This window comes from Salvelinus fontinalis, chromosome 2 (genome assembly GCF_029448725.1).
Source record: "Salvelinus fontinalis isolate EN_2023a chromosome 2, ASM2944872v1, whole genome shotgun sequence".
Classification (NCBI taxonomy): domain Eukaryota; kingdom Metazoa; phylum Chordata; class Actinopteri; order Salmoniformes; family Salmonidae; genus Salvelinus; species Salvelinus fontinalis.
In genome coordinates this window covers 52,268,325-52,291,510 of record NC_074666.1, presented here as the reverse complement: position 1 = coordinate 52,291,510, position 23,186 = coordinate 52,268,325, and the positions used below count along the sequence as shown (strand labels likewise).

The window sequence follows — 23,186 nt, the reverse complement described above, 5'->3', positions numbered from 1 at the left end:
CTGAGGGGGGGCTAGGAGGGCAGTGAGCAGGGGGAAGGGAAGAGGGAGGTGGGGAATGCGGAACTCCTGGCAGGACTGGGAATGGCCATGTGTTCCTGAGCAGCATGTAGCCCAGAAGCATATCCAGGCAGGAAATGAGCACACACACAAAACACACACGCCCTGGAGCCATTGGACACACAGACCAGAGAGAAAAACGCACTCCGTCCCTTAGAAAAGACTCAAGCCCACAATGACTCGCCTCCTCTTCCCACTGGATCTCTAAACAGACTGGACTTGGATTTACAACAGTTTGGGTCGAGACCTGTACCATTCTATTTACTTCCAAAACAATTGAGGATATGCTGGAAATCATCTCCCATCAGAGACCCAGAGAAGCAGATCTGTACGTAGCTGTTTGTCAGGTTGGTGTTTACGTGTTCCTCGTTCTGTTAATCGTTCCGTTAGGAGTTGAGCCCTAGGACTTGGAGTCGTGGATGTATGCCTTAGTAAGTCATTAAGGAGTTTAACTCCCCCCTCTGCTTGTGGACTGAAGCCGGCTTGGGAATCTAAATGCTGCTATGGGCTATATCAGTGGTTCCCAACCTATTTTTCCCGAAGAGTCCCCCTTTTCACATTTGAAAAATGTTACTCCCTCCCTTTAATTTGAATGGTTGGTTATTAAGAGCCTATATTAAATACAAAATAAAGTAAACCGATACACCCGTTTTCCCCAAATGTTATTCCGCTACCAAATGTTTTTTTTATGGTCATTTATATGAAACCTAAATTGAATGATACATATTTTAAAGAAAGTGATTTCATCAATTGATAGCGACAGATCCTCACATTTGAATCAGATTATTCCCAAGGAAAGTTAGATGTCTTTGACTCGTCTACTTTAGGACACAGCTCGGCGTCTGAATGACAAACCAAAGATATTCCCACGCGCAGCATCCGATTCGCGTCTTCCTTCTGACATTTTACCACTTTGTTTTTATCCTAAAGCATCGGCGATTTAGATTTGTTTATACCAATCACGAATTGTAAAAAAAATAACTAAAAATAATTGACCCCTCAAATCAAGGAAGGTTGGGAATGGGAACGTGAACCCATGTATTAAATGTTTTGTAATTCCCTGCGGTAAGGCACGCATTGGCAGGATGCCATCGGGCCTGTGTGGATACCGTACTATGTCGATTTAAATCTACTCTCAACATCTGAAAGACAAGCCTGCTACTACTGAGGGAAAGGCACATTGAGCAAGAAATTACCGAGCCAGCGACAGCCCATTAGAAGTGTCTCTTTCTACTCACAGTTTCACTTATAAACGGATTCATCTTAACTTAACCACAGCCTCGATGAACACGAGACTACGTGATCCTAAACCTGATGGGCAGGCTATCGTCTCAGCTCTTGTGAAGTTCTCATGTCTTTCCATGTTTTGATTCTGGTGAAACCACAGCCCTTCTCATGTACGGAGGTTGTTGATTATCTGACACTGGAGCAGGTTCCTTTAGAATCTCATACATTTGCATTTGTTTGTGTTTTTCTAATGTAAACATCATTCGTATTCTTGCTCAGTAATGTAGACTAGTGGTTTTATTGACTAATTTGTTTACTGCAAAATAGCCTCCAACACTCTACTCAGCAAAGTGGATGTAGTCTATCACAGTGCCATCCGTTTTGTCACCAAAGCCCCATATACTACCCACCACTGCGACCTGTATGCTCTCGTTGGCTGGTCCTCACTACATATTCGTCGCCAAACCCACTGGCTCCAGGTCATCTATAAGTCTTTGCTTGGTAAAGCCCTGCCTTATCTCAGCTCACTGGTCACCATAGCAACACCCACCCATTGCACGCCCCCCAGCAGGTATATTTCACTGGTCACCCCCTTCGCCAACACCTCCTTTGGCCACCTTTCCTTCCAGTTCTCTGCTGCCAATGACTGGAACGAATTGCAAAAACCACTGAAGTTGGAGACTCATATCTCCCTCACTAACTTCAAGCGTCGGCTGTCAGAGCAGCATACTGATCGCTGCAGCTGTAGACAGCCCATCTGTAAATAGCCCATCCAACCAACTACCTACCTCATCCCCATATTTGTTTTTGTTTTTTTTCTGCTCTTTTGCACACCAGTATTTATACTTGCACATCCTCATCTGCACATATATCAGTGGGGGTGTAAATTGCTAAATTGTAATTACTTCGCCACTATGGCCTATTTATTGCCTTACCTCCTTACTTCATTTGCACACACTGTATACAGATTTTCTGTTGTGTTATTGACCGTACGTTTGTTTATCCCATGTGTAACTCTGTTGTTGTTTTTCTCACACTGCTTTGCTTTATCTTGGCCAGGTCGCAGTTGTAAACGAGAACTTGTTCTCAACTGGGCTACCTGGTTAAATAAAGGTTAAATAAATATATAAATAGTATGTCGTGGGTAACAAAATGCCTCTGTCCTTTCTGTCAATATTCAACCCTGTGGCTTGAGTTTGATAGAATTACACTCAATTTCACCTAAATACTTTCTTGAATTTCATCGACCCCCCCCCCCCCCCCCCCCCCCCTTTACATTGATGCTATTTTGTGATTGTTGCTGCTGGGCGTAGTAACAATAGTACGTTTTTACGTAGTTGTAACGTAGCAGTCATGCATTTCTAGTAACTAAAACGGGTTAGTCTAGTTGATGAGTATTTCTAAATGTTGTGAGAACTAGGCCTATCTGGTGGTTCAGTGCAATATGCTATTTTCATGTCGGCCAATTTATTGCTAGCCGACATGGTCTTGGCTGTAGTGTTAATGACTGTGTGGCGTTTTGTCCAAGAGAGCAGAACAGTCTGAGCTAAGAGCAAGATGCTCGGCTCCACCTCGACAGTGGTGTGTGGTCGCTCTCTCTCTCTCTCTCCACTGTTAGTCATCGTTACCGTGGAGACACGGGCGCCAAACAACTTCTGTTTCAACGTCTTTTTAAACAACTTCTGTTTTTTAGTTTCTAACCAGGCTGTTCCCGAACTGAGTTTACTTATTGACCGGGCTTGGTTACCAGGAGGGTAACATGACTACCTCAAGAAGTGTCTATATTTGGGTTAAAGACGTGTGTGTGTGTGGCTTTGGTATCTCACCGAGGGCCTTAGGCTTTGCAGCTGTCTGGAGGTTTGGGTTGAACCTCTTCTCTTACTGGACATCTTCTGGAGAGAGAAACCCCTCAACACCTGCTGAAAGACCTGTCTGTTAGTAAAACCCCAAAGATGTTTACTGCACAGAGTTAGGACTCTAAAGGACACAGTAAGTTAATTTTGCCTTTTTTAGATTTGCCATAATCCAGTTATTTTACCACAGAACTGCTTTGATAACAGCGTTGTGAGAGAAAAATAGGATCTCTGTGTTCCAGTCACTCTTGCCTCGCCCGAGGGGCCAGAGCTGCTGATGCCTTTGCTGTGGTGGGGGCGCTGTAGTGTCAGATAGGGGGAGATAATGGAGGGCTGGAGTGAGGCGTAGGCATATATTAGCTCCTGGGGGATGAGATGGAGGGAGCTAGGCAGGCATGCAGAAAGGCTTGGCAGGCAGCATTTCCCATCAGCTGACAGGCTGCACAAGGCCAGGCCCAGCCTCACTGGAGTGTGGAGAGAGGAGTCAAAGCGAGGCTGACCTCTGGCTCTCACAGCTGATTAAGCCAAGCAGTCCTCCAACCCTATCTGAGCAGAGAGACATTGAGAGAGTGTGTTGATGGCATCCTAAATGAAATGATAAAATATACAGACCACAAATTCCAATTGGCTATACTTAAACTCTTTAGAAGAAAAAGAAACGCACACCTATTTAGGCGAGGTGCTGGCTAGCGGAGTAGAAAGCTTAAAAATAAAGGAGAGCTCTAGGAGCTCAGATGCAAAAAATATTTAATTTACCAACGTTTCGACAGGCAAGCTGTCTTCATCAGGGTACAATCACAGACACTGCGGGATGACTCGTTTATATATAGTGTCAAGACACACAGGTGTCTGTAATCATGGCCAAGAGTGGCCTAATATCATTGGTTAATTTCTCAAATATTAAAATGGCATAGAAAGAGCAGCATACAATAAATACAAATGGATAGCATACGATCATAGACTCACTTAAGACCACACAAGCCTCCAAACAACCACAATGGCAAAGTCACAACAATCACAAGAATGGCTTCAGATCAAAGTCCACGTTAAGACCGAAGAGAGCAAGGGTCTTTAAGTTAAAGATCCAAGCAGCCTCTCGTTTTAACAATAAATTATCAAGGTCATTGTACCCTGATGAAGACGGCTTGCCTGTCGAAACATTGGTAAATTAAATATTTTTGCATCTGAGCTCCTAGAATATATGCGGCTCTCCTTTATTTTTAAGTATACTTAAACTCTTTAACATCATCCTCATTTTGACCCCAATAACTACCGTGGGATATGCCTCAACAGCAACCTTTGGAAAAACCTCTGCATTATCATTAACAGCAGACTAGTTCATTTCCTCAGTGAAAACAATGTACTGAGCAAATGTACAATTGCCTTTTTACCAAATGACCATACGAGAGACCACGTATTCACCCTGCACACCCTAACTGACAAACAAACAAACCGAACAAGGTCTTCTCATGCTTTGTTGACTTCAAAAAAGCTTTCGACTCAATTTGGCATGATTGTCTGCTATACAAATTGATGGAAAGTGGTGTTGGGGAAAAAATATACGACATCACAAATCCACGCAGAGACAAAAGGAGAGGGGGGGCGCGGAGGTGAGGGAGAGGCGGGAGGGAGAGGGGCGTGGAGAGGCTGGAGGGACAGGGGCGCGGAGAGGGACGCAGGGAGGGGCGCGGAGAGGCGGGACGGAGTGGGGCGCAGAGTGGGACGCTGAAAGATGGAGAGGTGCGGAGAGGTGCGTGGGGAGAGGGGTACAGAGAGGGAGAGGGGGGTGGAGAAGCGGGACGGAGAGGGGTGCGGAGGGAGAGGAGGGGCGCAGAGAGGGACGCAGAAAGATAGAGGGGTGCGGGGAGAGGGGTACGGAGAGGGAGAGGGGCGCGGAGAGGCGGGTGAGAGAGGGGCGCAGAAAGATGGAGAGGGGTGCGCAGAGGGAGAGGGGCATGGAGAGAGGAGAAGCGGGACGGAGAGGGGCGGGGAGGGAGGCGCGGAGAAGCGGGACGGAGCGGGGCGCGGTGAGGGATAGAGAGATTTATATTTATTACATTCTACTATATTGTTGTTATTTTTGTATTTAATTTTGTGTTATTATTTACTACCATTTTATATTATTATTTGTTATTGTTTATACTTTTATTACAATGTACACATTGTGTCTATTGCCAAAGCAACAATGTTTTTCATGCCAATAAAGCAGCTTGAATTTGAGAGGGGGAGAGAGAGGGAGAGAGAGAGGGGCGCGGAGGGGGAGAGAGAGGGGCGCGGAGGGGGAGAGAGAAAATAGAAAATCTTAACAGTATATTTGACCCCTCAGCATGCCTATCAAATCTAAAAATCTAAAATAGAAAACCGAAGAAAATGAACAACAATGACAAATGGTTTGATGAAGAATGCAAAAATCTAAAAGAAATTGAGAAACCTGTCCAACCAAAAACATGGAGACCCAGAAAACCTGAGTCTACACCTTCACTATGGTGAATCACTAAAACAATACAGAAATACGCTATGGAAAAGAAGGAACAGCATGTCAGAAATCAGCTCAATGTAATTGAAGAATCCATAGACTCTAACAACTTCTGGGAAAATTGGAAAACACTAAACAAACAACACGAAGAATTATCTATCCAAAATGGAGATGTATGGGTAAACAACTTCTCCAATCTTTTTGGCTTTATAACAAAGAACAAATAGCAGAAACATAGATGATCAAAACAAATCTTAGAATAAACTATTAAAGACTACCAGAACCCACTGGATTCTCCAATTACCTTGAATGAGCTACAGGACAAAATATAAACCCTCCAACCCAAAAAGGCATGTGGCGTTAATGGTATCCTCAATGAAATGATCAAATATACAGACAAAAAATTCCAATTGGCTATACTAAAACTCTTCAACATCATCCTTAGCTCTGGCATCTTCCCCAATATTTGGAACCAAGGACTGATCACCCCAATCCACAAAAGTGGAGACAAATTTGACCCCAATAACTACTGTAGGATATGCGTCAACAGCAACCTTGGAAAAATCCTCTGCATTATCATTAACAGCAGATTCGTACATTTCCTCAGTGAAAACAATGTACTGAGCAAATGTCAAATTGGCTTTTTACTAAATTACCGTACAACATACCACGTATTCACCCTACACACCCTAATTGACAAACAAACAAACCAAAACAAAGGCAAAGTCTTCTCATGCTTTGTTGATTTCAAAAAAGCCTTCAACTCAATTTGGCATGAGGGTCTGCTATACAAATTGTTGGAAAGTGGTGTTGGGGGAAAAACATACGACATTATAAAATCCATGTACACAAACAAGTGTGCGGTTAAAATAGGCAAAATACACACACATTTATTCCCACAGGGCCGTGGGGTGAGACAGGGATGCAGTGTAAGCCCCACCCTCTTCAACATATATATCAACGAATGGCGCGGGCACTAGAAGTCTGCAGCACCCGGCCTCACCCTACTAGAATCTGAAGTCAAATGTCTACTGTTTGCTGATGATCTGGTGCTTCTGTCACCAACCAAGGAGGGCCTACATCAGCACCTAAATATTCTGCACAGATTCTGCCAGACCTGGGCCCTGACAGTAAATCTCAGTAAGACCAAAATAATGGTGTTCCAAAAAAGGTCCAGTCGCCAGGACCACAAATACAAATTCCATCTAGTCACCTTTGCCCTAGAACTCACAAAACGATACATACCTTGGCCTAAACATCAGCGCCACAGGTAACTTCCACAAAGCTGTGAACGATCTGAGAGAATGCAAGATAGGCATTCTATGCCATCGAAAGGAACATAAAATTCAACATATCAATTAGGATCTGGCTAAAAATACTTGAATCAGTTGTAGACCCCATTGCCCTTTATGGTTGTGAGGTCTGGGGTCTGCTCACCAACCAAGAATTCACAAAATGGGACAAACACCAAATTGAGAATGCATGCAGAATACCTGACCACTGTGACTGACCCAAACTTAAGGAAAGTTTTGACTATGTACAGACTCAGTGAGCATAGCCTTGCTATTGAGAAAGGCCGCCGTAGGCAGACACGGCTCTCAGGAGAAGACAGGCTATGTGCACACTGCCCACAAAATGAGGTGGAAACTGAGCTGCACTTCCTAACCTCCTGACCAATGTATGACCATATTAGAGACACATATTTCCCTCAGATTACACAGATCTACAAAGAATTCGAAAACAAAGCAGATTTTGATAAACTCCCTTATCTACTGGGTGAAATACCACAGTGTGCCATCACAGCAGCAAGATTTGTGACCTGTTGCCACAAGAAAAGGTAAACCAGTGAAGAACAACACCATTTGTAAATACAACCCATTTTTATGCTTATTTATTTTCCCTTTTGTACATGAACCATTTGTACATCGTTACAACATTTGAAATGTCTTTATTCTTTTGAAACTTCTGTATGTTAAATGTTTACTGTTAATATACATGAGTGAAATAAACAATAAAAATTATCTACCTCACTTGCTTTGGCAATGTTAACACATGTTTCCCATGCCAATATAGCCCCTTGAATTGAATTTAATTGAGAGGCGCATGGAGAGAGAGAGAGGCGCATGGAGAGAGAGAGAGGCGCATGGAGAGAGAGAGAGGCGCATGGAGAGAGAGAGAGGCGCATGGAGAGAGAGAGAGGCGCATGGAGAGAGAGAGAGGCGCATGGAGAGAGAGAGAGGCGCATGGAGAGAGAGAGAGGCGCATGGAGAGAGAGAGAGGCGCATGGAGAGAGAGAGAGGCGCATGGAGAGAGAGAGAGGCGCATGGAGAGAGAGAGAGGCGCATGGAGAGAGAGAGAGGCGCATGGAGAGAGAGAGAGGCGCATGGAGAGAGAGAGAGGCGCATGGTGAGAGAGAGAGGCGCATGGAGAGAGAGAGAGGCGCATGGAGAGAGAGAGAGGCGCATAGAGAGAGAGAGGCGCATAGAGAGAGAGAGAGGCGCATAGAGAGAGAGAGAGGCGCATAGAGAGAGAGAGAGGCGCATAGAGAGAGAGAGAGAGGCGCATAGAGAGAGAGAGGCGCATAGAGAGAGAGAGGCGCATAGAGAGAGAGAGAGGCGCATAGGGAGAGAGAGAGGCGCATGGAGAGAGAGAGGCGCATGGAGAGAGAGAGGCGCATGGAGAGAGAGAGGCGCATGGAGAGAGAGAGGCGCATGGAGAGAGAGAGGCGCATGGAGAGAGAGAGGCGCATGGAGAGAGAGAGAGGCGCATGGAGAGAGAGAGAGGCGCATGGAGAGAGAGAGAGGCGCATGGAGAGAGAGAGAGGCGCATGGAGAGAGAGGCGCATGGAGAGAGAGAGAGAGAGAGAGAGAGAGAGAGAGAGAGAGAGAGAGAGAGAGAGAGAGAGAGAGAGAGAGAGAGAGAGAGAGAGAGAGAGAGAGAGAGAGAGAGAGAGAGAGAGAGAGAGAGAGAGAGAGAGAGAGAGAGAGAGAGAGAGAGAGAGAGAGAGAGAGAGAGAGAGAGAGAGAGAGAGAGAGAGAGAGAGAGAGAGAGAGAGAGAGAGAGAGAGAGAGAGAGAGGTGCTCAGTGAGCACCGTCTGGCTATAGAGACCAGTCGTCACAGACAAACCTGGCTACCCAGAGAGGACAGGCTGTGCTCACTCTGCTCCAGGGGAGAGGTAGAGACAGAGCTGGATTTCCTATTACACTGTGACAAATACTCAGACCTAAGAGAATATTTCTTTCCCAAAATTATAATTCAATACAAAGAATTTGAAACTATAAATGATGAAGAAAAAATCTAATATTTATTTGGTGGAAAGCCAAAATGTGCAGTTTTGGCAGCCAAATATGTGTCCTCCTGCCCCTGTTAACTCGAAATGACACAACGACAAAGTTCCAGTTTAACAAAGTTTACTATACTATATGAACACACTACAAGTAGCCATTACACTCGAGGCTAGGTCCATCAACGACCACGACCTCCTGCGCATGCGCACTCTTGACTGAGTGATAGCCCCGTAATAACAGAAATATAGGGATACTTAAAACATGAACTTAACAGCCCCAACCTGAGGGACAGCCAGTGAAAAGTGCAATGTAATGTTGATAATATTTCCCTTCTTGTATTGTCTTTCATACCATGTCATGTCTTCTCAGTCCCGTTGACACTGGTCTACCACCATTGCTTTAATGTATTGTTGTTCTCATTAATATTGTTGTTGTTGTTAATGGTAATCCCATGTTCACTACTACTATTATTACTGCTATTGGTCCCACCATTTATTTATCTATAAATATATATATAGATATTTTATATAGATATACATGTTTATTTTTTCTATATGTGTATTTTGACAATGTAAGTAATAATGAACTTGCCATGTCAATAAAGTCTTCAATTGAATTGAATTGAATTGAATTGAAATTGAGAGACAGTGTCAGAGACCAACCTACCTAATATTGTCTTCTGTGCCAATGTTATTGTTATTGTTCATTGTATGGTTAATTTCACCCTTGATTAGTGTTCTTACTGTTGTCCAGTTGACAATATTGATTATAGTTATTTTAATGATGTTAATATTGTAAATCTCCAAAGTAAGCTTTGGCAATATGTACATTGTAACGTCATGCCAATAAAGCAAATTCAATTGAATTGAGAGAGGCGCTGAGAGAGAGAGGCGCAGAGAGAATGAGAGAGAGGCGTAGAGAGAGAGGCGCGGCGAGAATGAGAGAGAGAGGGAGAGGCGCAGAGAGAGTTAGGCGAGGAGAGAGAGAGCCTCTCTTCGCTGCCCCCACCTTTCCCAAAAAGTCTGGAAACCTGGTCAAAATGCTTTACATTAATCTTCCAATAGAATGCCTGCCGAGGCCATGTGGTGATCCGAAAACCCCACGGGCGCTACCATTCTCCCAACAGCCTATTGCTCTGATTCCTGGACATGTAAAAACGATCAATTCGGGCTGTACTCACCCTAGCCCCAAAAACCTTCTCCCTTGTATACTGTCTTGTGTTGGGATGTTTAGTTCTCCAAACATCCACTAGGTCGAACTGATTAATAACAGTCCCTTACCACTCCCACTGACACTGAATAAGGCTCTTCCCCTTTTCTGTCTTTCGTTAAGTCCATTGTACAGTTCCAGTCCCCGCCGTTCACCAGCGTCTCCTCAGGCGCTACCTGTGAGAGTTCCTGTCTAAGACACCCAAATAGAACCCCTCTCTCTCTCCCTGTGTTAGGCGCATACACATTTATAAAGACGAAACCCATGTTGTTAATTTCTGCTTTTACAACAAGCAGCCTACCCCTACACACCTCCTTTTAGGAGCACATTTTTACAGACAGACCTGATGCAAAAAGGACTGCACTAAAATTTGTCCCATGGCTCAACACACTTGCCCCTTTCCACCAGAGCCCCCAATCGACTTCATTCACCACGTCACTATGCGTCTCTTGCAGAAACAACACCTGTACTTTTTGAGGTTTTACATATTCACCCGACACACTCCTCTTTCCCGCGTCTCTGGCGCCATTTATATTGAACGAGTCTACCCGAAGAGTCTCCATAAGAAGTGGGAGAAAAGTCAGCAAAGAAAGAGACCAATAGCAAAGCTCAAAAAGCCGCAGTGTCAGAACGAAACTATACATCTAAACAGTGTCTGAAGGTAGACCCTTACGCACTGTGGTGACCCACTTCCTAAACCGTTTCCTGGGTGAGAGGACACCATGCCCCTCATTTTTCATAGCATGTTGTACTGATCTTACCAACTTTCTCAGATCAGAAAAAAAAAGCCTCAAGATTAACTTTTTTCTTCTTGGTCTCATTCAGGAACCTTGTCAGTTCCCTCCAACGTGTTCTTTGACCCTCTGCTTGACTGGCTGTCAGCTCCTGACCCATTGAAGAGGAGTCTGAAAAAAAGGCATCCTCTTCCTCAGACTCGCATTCCTCCTCATCTCCATCTCCTATCCTGACCACCTCTAGCCTTCCTCTCTGGTCAGGGCCCCCCCCCAGCCCCAAGCAAAGGTTCCTTGGCGCCTTTGACCACACCTGCTTCTCTCCTCCCACCTCCTTTCTTCTCCCCCTTTTTCCTTTTCTGCTTGACACCCTCCTCCTCCCCCCTAGTCTCTTGCCCTTCCCCACTATACTCTCCTCATCCACTAGCATAACCTGACTAGTCCCAGTCTCATCTACACCACCATCTCTAGCCTGACTAGTCCTAGCCTCATCTACACCACCCTCCATAGCATGACTAGTCCCAGCCTCATCTACACCACCCTCCATAGCATGACTAGTCCTAGCCTCATCTACACCACCCTCCATAGCATGACTAGTCCCAGCCTCATCTACACCACCCTCCATAGCATGACTAGTCCTAGCCTCATCTACACCACCCTCCATAGCATGACTAGGCCTAGCCTCATCTAAACCACCCTCCATAGCATGACTCATCCCAGCCTCATCTACACCACCCTCCATAGCATGACTAGACCCAGCCTCATCTAAACCACCCTCCATAGCATGACTAGACCCAGCCTCATCTAAACCACCCTCCATAGCATGACTAGACCCAGCCTCATCTACACCACCCCCCATAGCATGACTCATCCCAGCCTCATCTAAACCACCCTCCATAGCATGACTAAACCCAGCCTCATCTACACCACCCTCCATAGCATGACTAGTCCCAGCCTCATCTACACCACCCTCCATAGCATGACTAGTCCTAGCCTCATCTACACCACCCTCCATAGCATGACTAGGCCTAGCCTCATCTAGAGCACCCTCCATAGCATGACTCATCCCAGCCTCATCTACACCACCCTCCATAGCATGACTAGACCCAGCCTCATCTAGAGCACCCTCCATAGCATGACTAGGCCTAGCCTCATCTAGAGCACCCTCCATAGCATGACTCATCCCAGACTCATCTACACCACCCTCCATAGCATGACTAGACCCAGCCTCATCTAGAGCACCCTCCATAGCATGACTAGGCCTAGCCTCATCTAGAGCACCCTCCATAGCATGACTCATCCCAGCCTCATCTACACCACCCTCCATAGCATGACTAGACCCAGCCTCATCTAGAGCACCCTCCATAGCATGACTAGACCCAGCCTCATCTAAACCACCCTCCATAGCATGACTAGACCCAGCCTCATCTAAACCACCCTCCATAGCATGACTAGACCCAGCCTCATCTACACCACCCCCCATAGCATGACTCATCCCAGCCTCATCTAAACCACCCTCCATAGCATGACTAAACCCAGCCTCATCTACACCACCCTCCATAGCATGACTAGTCCCAGCCTCATCTACACCACCCTCCATAGCATGACTAGTCCTAGCCTCATCTACACCACCCTCCATAGCATGACTAGGCCTAGCCTCATCTAGAGCACCCTCCATAGCATGACTCATCCCAGCCTCATCTACACCACCCTCCATAGCATGACTAGACCCAGCCTCATCTAGAGCACCCTCCATAGCATGACTAGGCCTAGCCTCATCTAGAGCACCCTCCATAGCATGACTCATCCCAGCCTCATCTACACCACCCTCCATAGCATGACTAGACCCAGCCTCATCTAGAGCACCCTCCATAGCATGACTAGGCCTAGCCTCATCTAGAGCACCCTCCATAGCATGACTAAACCCATCCTCATCTACACCACCCTCCATAGCATGACTAGACCCAGCCTCATCTAGAGCACCCTCCATAGCATGACTAGGCCTAGCCTCATCTAGAGCACCCTCCATAGCATGACTCATCCCAGCCTCATCTACACCACCCTCCATAGCATGACTAGACCCAGCCTCATCTAGAGCACCCTCCATAGCATGACTAGGCCTAGCCTCATCTAGAGCACCCTCCATAGCATGACTCATCCCAGCCTCATCTACACCACCCTCCATAGCATGACTAGACCCAGCCTCATCTAGAGCACCCTCCATAGCATGACTAGGCCTAGCCTCATCTAGAGCACCCTCCATAGCATGACTCATCCCAGCCTCATCTACACCACCCTCCATAGCATGACTAGACCCAGCCTCATCTAAACCACCCTCCATAGCATGACTAGACCCAGCCTCATCTACACCACCCTCCATAGCATGACTAGACCCAGCCTCATCTACACCACCCTCCATAGCATGACTAGGCCTAGCCTCATCTACACCACCCTCCATAGCATGACTAGACCCAGCCTCACCTAACCCACCATCTGGCATGACTAGGCCCTGCCTCATCTACACCACCATCTCTGGCATGACTAGTCCCAGGCTCAGCTAACCCACCATCACTGGCATGACTAGGCCCAGCCTCATCTACACCACCATCTCTGGCATGACTAGTCCCAGGCTCAGCTAACCCACCATCACTGGCATGACTAGGCCCAGCCTCATCTACACCACCATCTCTGGCGTGATTGGGCCCAGCCTCTGCTGTCTGCGTCTTATTGCCCCCTGCATGTTGACCTCAATTTCCCCAACTGGCGCTTGTACCCTCACTTTGTTTAAGGCCTTTATGTGGGCACGCAAACCTCTTATGCCCCAAATCCCCACACTCAAAACACAAATCTGTGCTGGAAAACCCTGCATAGAGCCCCTCCCCATGCCTCACTTTAAAATGCACATTTAGCTTTTGCTCATTGTTATTCAAAAACATGAGAGATGCACACATAGAGAGATGTGCGCGCGCGCCCACACACGTAGAGAGGTGCGCACGTAGAGAGAGAGACCCTAAATTAAGGAAAGTCCAAACTCAGTGAGCATAGCCTTGCTATTGAGAAAGAGTGAGAGAGCAGCAAGATGTGTGACCTGTTGCCACAAGAAAAGGGCAAACAGTGAAGAACAAACACCATTGTAAATACAACCCATATTTATGCTTATTTATTTTCCCTTTTGTGCTTTATTTTTTTATTTGCATGTCGTTATAACACTACCTAGCCATAATATGACATTTGAAATGTCTTTATTCACAAAAACCTTTGTGACTGTGATGTTTACTTTTTATTGTTTATTTCACTTTTGCTTATTATCTATTTCACTTGCTTTGGCAATGTAAACATATGTTTGACTGTATAAGAAAGAGCCTTAAGTCGTGCCACCCGGCACGATATGATGCCCAGGATTCTGGGCCATATTGCAACAGTGGAAGTTTCAGTCTCTCACACACTGCCCATGTTGATGACGTCAGGCTACCAGACCCTTGGCTTTAGTTAGAAACCTACCCTTTCACCTGGCAAATTAGTTTACACACAAGCTTTGATATTTCCCAATGTTTACGTAATTGTTCCTTTGTGGTTGTGTGTGTGTGTGCAGTGCGATGGGTGGATTCCATTCTCAGAAATGAGAAAGTTTGAACGTTTTTGTGTAGTGAAACGTTTTGGTCAAAAGTAGTGCACTATGTAGAAAATAAGATGCCGTTTTGGTACGCAGGCAAATCGAATCAAAATCAACGTTTATTGGTCACGAAATAAAACAAATAAAGACATTCAGAAAGAGCAGTGTCAGAGACTGGAATATAAAGAAACGTTATATAAAGTACCCTCTGTAATTATTGGCACAGTGAAAATGTTTTGTGTTGTTTTGGCTCCGTACTCCAGCACTTTGGATTTGAAATGATACAATGACTTTGAGGTTAAAGTGCAGACTGTCAGCTTTAATTTGAGGGTATTTTCATCCCATATCGGTTGAACCCTTTAGAAATTACACCACTTTTTGTACATAGTTCTCCCATTTTAGGGGAATGAAAGTATTGGGAGAAATTCACTTATGTGTATTAAAGTAGTCGAAAGTGTATAATTTGGTCCCAGATTCCTAGCACACGATGATTACATCAGGCTTGTGACTCTACACACTCGTTGGATGCTTTTTTGTCGTTTTGTTTTGGTTTGCGTTTCAGATGATTTTGTGCCCGATAGAAATGAATGGTAAATAATGTATTGTCATTTTGGAGTCTCTTTTATTGTATACACGAATAGAATGTTTCCTAACACTTCTACGTCAATCCGGATGTTGCAATGATTACGTACAGTCCTGAATGAATCGTGAATAATGATGAGTGAGAAAGTTAGAGGCATAAATATCATATCCCCAAGACATGCTAACCTTTGGGGTTGGGTTAAATGCGGAAGACACATTTCAGTTGAATGCATTCAGTTGTACAACTGACTAGGTTATCCACCTTTCCCCTCTCACCATTACAATAGCGTGGGAGGTACGATATTTGTGCTTCTGACTTCCTCACAAATCATTATTCACAATTCATTCAGGACTATTCGTAATCATGACCGCATCCATATTAATGTAGAAGTGGTTTGAAACATCCTATTCTTATTTACACTTTTTTTTAAAAATGCTCTTCTGGCTGTCTTTGCAATTTAGTTTATTTTTGTTTGCGCTCGTTACTATACTTAGCTAGCAGCCTCCATAGAAATTCGCTATAGAATTTTGTTAGCATTCTGGTAATAGACGCCCAATGGGCTTTTTTGGGTTAAAAAAAAATAAATGGTGCCCCCTTGTGTACTCAGCTGGTAATACACTAAATCCCGGGAGGAGAGAAGGATGGTATGACGATATGAAAATCTGGATAACGCCCAACCACTTGGGGTCAGAAGTTCAGAACCAGGGCTTGGAGGGCACTATGGGGTTTGAAGGCTGAGCTGTAGTCAATGAACGGCATTCTTACGTAGGTATTTCTCTTGTCCAGGTGGGATAGGGCAGTGTGCATGGCGATTGTGTCGTCTGTGGATCTGTTGGGGCGATATGTGTATTGTAGTGGGTCAAGAGTGCCTGGTAAGGTGGAGGTGATATGATCCTTAACTAGCCTCTCAAAACGCTTCACGATGAAAGAAGTGAGTGGTACTGGGCGATAGTCATTTAGTTCAGTTACCTTTTGCTTTCTTGGGTACAGGAGCAATGGTGGACATCTTGAAGCAAGTGAGGACAACAGACTGGGATAGGGAGAACACGCTTAAATGACTTATCACATCGGCCCACAGTCCACGACAAGGAGAATAGGAAGGGACGATACGGGACTGTCCTTGCTCAGCACGCGTCTCGTAATTAGAATCAGTGAGTCTCACAGAGCAGTAGCATCAGTGCTGAGTCCTCGCTTTCGCTCTTAATTGGAGTGCGGTTATTTTCGGCGCAATCTGCTTCTTTCTGATTGCAGATGGATTGTGTTCTATCTCCTCTCCTCGCGCACTTCCCGTTGGGTTGAATTAGTTAGTGACTGGTTTGGTATGTCAAGGTGCAGAGAACCGCTCCGTTCCAGTGAATGGGGAAGTGACTGGGCTGACTAATGTGATACTATTATACCGTGTGGTTTGATCTGAATGGAGAAGTGTGGATGCCATCCGAGCCAGCCTGTTGTGTATTGGTGTTGCGCAACCAGCAAAACGGTTGAGTCCTGTCGTTTGTCTCAAATGGCAACCCTGTTCCCTACGAAGGCTCTGGTCAAAAGTAGTGTACTATATTGGGAATTTGGCGGGCTATTTGGGACGCTGCCCAGTGCTGTGTGGAGATCAATAAGCTCATTTGTGATCCTAGTCGAACATGAGCTCGTTGTCCAGAGGGGAGCTGTTAACTCACTGTGAACCTTTCCTTCTACCAATTATTTATTTGTTAACAAGCATTAACTCTGTTTGTTTAAAAAAACATCCCACTGAGAGAGCGGGCGGCAGGTAGCCTAGTGGTTAGAGCGTTGGGCCAGTAACCGAAAGGTTGCTGGATCGAATCCCCGAGCTGAGGAGGTAAAACTCTTTCTTTCTGCCCCTGAACAAGGCAGTTAGCCCCACTGTTCCCCGGTAGGCTGTCATTGTAAATATGAATTTGTTCTTAACTGACTTGTCTAGTTAAAGGTGAATTCATTTTTTTTCAACTTTAGCCTGGCACTAAATGACAAATTCCAGTTCAACTCAATGCCTTAGCGGAGAATGATTGTTGATTTCTCTGGATCACTATTAGAAATAGGCCTATTGTTGCTTGAATTGGAAGTTTTGGAACTTTGCATCCGTGGACACAGACATCAGTATTGACTGAATCTGCAAAATACATTGAAACTGCCACTAAAAAACAGCATCTCTAATTTGCTGTCAAAGTGTATTCAGTGTAGTACAGGACGTGGGTGGGTGCAACCTTGGCCATGTACAGATGTCTCTCTGCCTCTTGGTTTAACACTCTGTGTCCTCTGTGCTGTGTGTTCTCTCTCCCCACAGCTTTGGCAAGCAGCTGGGGGGCAGGCGAGGCTGTGAATGCATCACTTTAGAGCCGACAGAAATGATCGTGGTGAGTTGAGCCGCCGCTTTGTCCCTCTTGCTCTCTCTCTTCTCTCTCTCTTTCTCTCTCTTTCTCTCTCTCTTCTCTCTCTCTTTCTCTCTCTCCCTTTCTCCATATCTACCGACTCAGTACAGAAAGACAAGAACAAAAACAGTGACTTGTGGCGGTAGGAAGCCGCTTTACCCACGTGCGGTCTAGAAATCATTGGGGGTTGGGGGGGGGTGTTCTCGGATCCGGACTCATTGCGGGAAAGAAATGAACATCCATGGGCGCGTGGCGTAGCGTTTGTTGTCCCGAAGCTCTCCTCTCCAGGAGTTTATCAGCTTCGTCTGAACGAGGCCTTATAGCCTTGATCTTAGGAAGACAATAATACAATTCGATGCGATGCCCACAAAGTCTCCCGATCAGTGCGTCGGCCTACGTTGACGTGTGTCTGTCTGTCCGCAAGGCAGCTACAGCTCGTCATAGTTCCAGCACACTGTTCAGAGGCCGGGGCAGGTACAGCAAATCTACTTGAGCCATCTCCCTGAGCAGGCCTGCCCAGCGAGCACGGCACACCGCTGCTTCTGAAGCAGAGGCAGGGAGGGAGGGAGGAAGCAGGAAATGAGCTCCTCTATTAGATTTGGCCTGCTGGCCTAAGTCCTCTGTCCGTCCGCTGGTTATCATCCACTAGAGGAGGGGTATGGGGAATGGAAATGAAAGTCTTCACCGTGTGCAGATGGACTGGCTGATTACCTGTGCCTGGGAGGACGTGGAGGGGGGGTAGGCTGGGGGGAAAGGCCATTACGTAAGCTGCTTGTTTGTTTGTTGTTCCTATCCGCCCATTTCCTCACCCTATCGTCCATAGGACTGATAATAACCACAGGCAGTGTTGTGGGTGCTGTTGGATCGGTCCACACGGGCAGCAGAGAGAGAGAATGAAATGAGACAGGGACTGTTGGGAATGACCCTTCATTGATGGCGTCGTATCAAAGTCATTGGAGAATAATCACTTGAGTTCTAAACTGACAAAGGTGTCAATCAGGTACCTTTTACATGACTGACTATTTTAATGGACATGCGTTTTGCATCATTCCCACACCCAATTGCGGCCTCAGTGCGTTCCTGAACAGCCTAGCCGTGCCTAATGCTTAGCCACTGCATGTGTGTTCAAATGAAGCCATGTTGCATGACTGAAAAGGAAATTCGTTCCCATTAATATTCCAGGGGTAGTAATAGAGGGAACCTGAGCCACTGCAGACACGCAGACACACACACAAACACATGCTCACTCGCTCGCTCACTCGCTCACTCGCTCACTCGCTCGCTCACTCGCTCACTCGCTCACTCGCTCACTCACTCACTCACTCACTCACTCACTCACTCACTCACGCTGCACCACTCAGTCAAATCACTCACATTCCAACCAATTACCTAATTGAGGCCTGGGGAATTATCACAGACTAACTGCTCACGTAATTTGCGTAGCCAGGCCAGTGGTTGGACTCGTTGGAGATGTATGGCATTTTATGTCTGTTTTATGTCTCTGTCTGTTTCTGTCTGTCTCGGCCTGTTTGTCAGGGAGCCTTGTAGTTCACACACCGAGACCGGCTCATCCAGGAGATAACTTGTTAATGGTCCAAGCAGGAAATATCTCTCCACGTGGACAGACTCTTTGTGAACAACACTGTTCAGTGTTGAGACGTTCTGTTTACTAGTATGTGTGTCATTACAGTTATTAGTCTTTAGAGTGTTTTTAATGTAAGGTTGAGATGCTCAGTCAGTCTTCTGTTGATGACGTTGCAGTGACAACACTGTTAGGCCGTCGGTCTGGTTGGTTTTTCATTACAGCAGTATGTGCTGTTCCATAAACCAAACCCTCCTAGAGTTGTTATTCAGTACATTTCAACCATGACAGAAAATCTTTGCGCCTCGTATCTGTGACAGCGGGGTCCGTGTCTCTGTTAATCTCTAGTGACAGGCAAAATGGCCAGGCTTTTACAGCACGGCCCTGACGTGTGGGCTTTCCTCTCCCTCGCTGTCGCATACGCCCGTTAGTGGCTAACGCACGCACAAATGGGAGTGGTCTCTGCAGGAAAAGGCCTCTCTGACTTCGTGTTGGACTGTCTGTCAAAGTGTGCACCTGTCTCACTAAGGGAGAGGGAGGTAGAGCGAGGTCACAAGGTTATCCTTGTGAACTTTGTGGAATGCTGCAAATCTACGACGACGAAAAATAAGCATTCTGTCACTGCCAACGTACTAAACTCGGCGAGCCCAGTCGATTGTGAGATACGACGTGTACATTTTATGTGATCAATTGGGGTCACGGGGTTCCCAATTTGACCTTTTCTGCGAACTCTGCCAAGCAAGCAGGAAACGACAGCCGTGGGCCTCCTGCGCGCGCGACAACACGCACAAGGGAACGCCACATAAACCCAACGCTGTCACCGTCTACTTTTCAAAATGCAACAGACTTTACCACATCGCCCAACACAACGTGCCTTTTACTGTAGGCCTATTGTCAGAGTCTATTTATCTCCTTTAATGCCTTTTCTCTGTAGCCAGAAACAAAGCCGAAGATGCTTGAGTCCCGTGCGCGACACAACACGGCAAGATTTACCGGCTCGAGAAATGTACAGTGCATTCGGGAAGTTCTCAGACCCCTTGACTTTTTCCACATTTTGTTACGTTACAGCCGTATTCTAAAATGTATTAACCTGTTTTTTTTCCCCCCTTAATCAATCGACACACAATACCCCATAATGACAAAGCAAAAGCTCTGCCAGGTTGGATGCGGAGCGTCGCTGCATAAAAATGTAAATAAATGGTGTATTGCACCATTGTAATGGTAATGACGTGAACATATCTGTTCAGCAAGACGTTCATGCAAGCGTTATAATATATTTACAACCCAAAAGTAATGTGAAGTCCACTCATAACTTATGACCTGAGCAATATATTTAGACTAGGTGTCGTCCGGGCCTGACAGCTCACTGCAGGCTAACTAGGTAGAGAATTGTGTCATGGGAGACGGAATGCACCCTGGGAATCGGTGTATGCTGTAGACGACGGCAATACAGGCCTTTTCAAAATGACAACTAACAAGGAATTGTGCAGTAGTGCACTTACAGTAGTGCATAAATACTACCAGCATAATAACTGGTTATTAATGGCAGACTTGTCCTTTAAGGTTTTGGTTGGGGTTAAGGGTCAGTTTCAGATTGTGGGTAGTCGTTTTGCAGGTCAGCAGTGTCCATATAGTCTCTACCGTCTGTCCCGGCCAGCTGATGTGCCGAGGAGAGGGGTCCGGGGGCCACACCCTTGTCATGCCTCTCCCATCTCTTCTCATCCTCTGTGCCCATCATGTGTTTCATTACATCCTGATGGATGACTGGAGCTCACAGAGATGACAGCCCTGCAGTCTGTACACCAAGACACCAAGACGCACACACACACACACACACACACACACACACACACACACACACACACAGATTCTCTGGGTTGGGTTTGTATATTGCAGACTACCCTCTCCTCTCTGATCCTCCTCCTCAATCCCACTCTACTCCAGGCTCAGAGGTTTTACCCACCCACTCCTATATGAACTAGAAATGTAATCTAAGTCATTGAGCGTAGCGAAACAGTCGGCAATAAAAAGTGTTCTTGCGTACGTAATTGTCCACCCGTGATGCGTAAAATACAGTGGAAAAAGTTGATTTGCGTGAGCAGGGATTTCACGACTCGGAGAAGGAAAGAGAAAGCGAGAGAGGGAGCAGTTGGTCGGGGGGGGGGGAGCCCAGCATTGTTCAGACGATTGCAGATGTTTTCTGTTAACTGAGTTTCATTTTTTTTTTTTTTTTTTTCGGCTCCAGCTTTCCTCCAGCTAGGTCGGCGGAGGCATTTGGCCCTCACTGTGTCCAAACGAGCAGAATCTGATGGGTTTACAAACACACAACAGAGACTGGAAGGTTACATCAGCTCCTCCACTGTCCCGATAAACCCGCTCTCTGGCCTCGTAAAGCCTCCTCTCAAACAACACTGACTTAAAAAAAAAAGAAAAGAAAACACCGAATGACAATGACCATCAAAAAAGCTTTGTTGTTCTAGTGAAAAAACTCTCTTAAAATATGTGACTCTTAAACAGTTGGAGCATTCTTCCTTACATTTTTTTAATAGTTTAAATGGTTTTCAATAGTTCCGTTTCACAAATCACCTCACAAATGTAAACTATTTGCTCAGTTTTGGTTATACACTGAGTGTACAAAACATTAAGAACACCTTCCTAATATTGAGTTCCACCCCCTTTTACACTCAGAACAGACTCAATTCGTTGGGACATGGACTCTACAAGGTGTCGAAGGCGTTCCACAGGGATGCTGGTCCATGTTGACTCCAATGCTTCCAACAGTGGTCAGGTTGGCTGGATGTCCTTTGGGTGGCAGACCATTCTTGATACACACGGAAAACTGTTGAGCGTGAAAATCCCAGCAGCGTTGCAGTTCTTGTGTGCCTGGCACCTATGTGCCTGGCACCTATTACCATACCCCGTTCAAAGGAACTTCAATCTTTTGCCTTGCCCATTCACTCTCTAAATGGCACACATACACAATCCATGTCTCAAGGCTTAAAAATGCTTCTTTAACCTTGTCTCCTCCCTTTCTACACTGATTGAAGAGGATTTAACAGGTGACATCAATAAGGGATCATAGCTTTCACCTGGATTCACCTGGTCAGTCTGTCATGGAAAGAGCAGGTGTTCATAATGTTTCGTACACTCAGTGTATAACGTGAAAATGAAACAAATTCCCCAGCAATAACAACAGCGAAGTAGTACAAAGCGCTCAGGAATTAATTGTATGGCCGGAATCTTTTTTTTTTCTTTTTTTTTTTTCTGTTCTGCTCGGAGAGGATATTTGTATATTGACTGTTTCCTGCAGGAAACTGTGGCCTCACTGTGAGTTCTGTTGTACAGCAACAGCCTCCCGACTCTAGACAGCAGACCGAGACAGAATGACTAGAGCTCTTCTCGTCACAGCCTCGAAGAGAGCTAGAGAGAGCGCCTCATACCGTCCTCGTCTATATCGCCTCTTCTCTCGCCTGTCTTGTGGATGCCGTCCCCATGACGCTGCGCTTGCACAGGCTCTCTGTGCTGTGGAAGAACTGGATGTTCAACCAGGAGCCTGAACAGGACCAGATCCAGAATCAGATCTCAGAACCAGCAGCCAGTCAGAACTGTGATCAGTCCGAAAAACTGACGCTGAGCTCAGAACAGGGACAGTCTAGTAGTGGTGGAGGCTGTGCACTCCCGACCCAGAGCTCTAGCGCTGAGGCCCAGCTTGGTCATGTGTTTCAGGTGGACAATGCCAGCGAGGTCGAGGAGAGGGCGTTGCAGAGGGAGGCGTCCCAGAGACGTTCCCGCCGACGCTTTCGCAAAGTCAACCCCCGGGGAGAGCGGGAACTGATCACTGACGGCCAGGAGCCCACGGTAAGGACTAACGCTAATGTATAGCTTACTCACTATCACAGTTGCTGAAGTTACAGGACGTCTACTAGGCTCAGACAGGGCGATACCATTGACAGCAGTGTGGAAGCCAAGGTGTCGGTGTACTTAGGTCTCTGTGTGGAGTAAGTAGAGTTGACTGCTGTGGTGAAGTTATGAAGGTTGGACACACGGCTTAACGAAGTACTGCTTGTTATGTTGTCGTTAAAGGTCAAAGAGCAGTTTGTGGTTGAGATGTTGGTCTACAGCTTCCAATGTGTCCAGGATACATACGTAGGAATGATTGTTTTGTCGATTTCATGCCTGTATTCTA

At 46.0% G+C, this 23,186-nt stretch overlaps 1 protein-coding gene across 11 annotated transcripts in view; it reads left to right on the top strand.

Annotated features, from left to right (window-relative positions):
• Nucleotides 1-23,186, top strand: part of LOC129820886 (rap guanine nucleotide exchange factor 6-like) — a 134,223-nt gene that overhangs the window by 34,351 nt on the left and 76,686 nt on the right. For 10 of the 11 annotated variants that reach the window (XM_055878012.1, XM_055878029.1, XM_055878003.1 and 7 more), the window contains exons 5-6: nt 17,334-17,403; nt 22,727-22,858. In XM_055878012.1, coding sequence (XP_055733987.1) covers nt 17,334-17,403; nt 22,727-22,858 — 202 coding nt within the window. Of the gene's footprint in view, nt 1-141; nt 405-17,333; nt 17,404-22,726; nt 22,859-23,186 lie in introns of those variants that run through there. The other variant, XM_055878051.1, reaches the window with a different exon arrangement.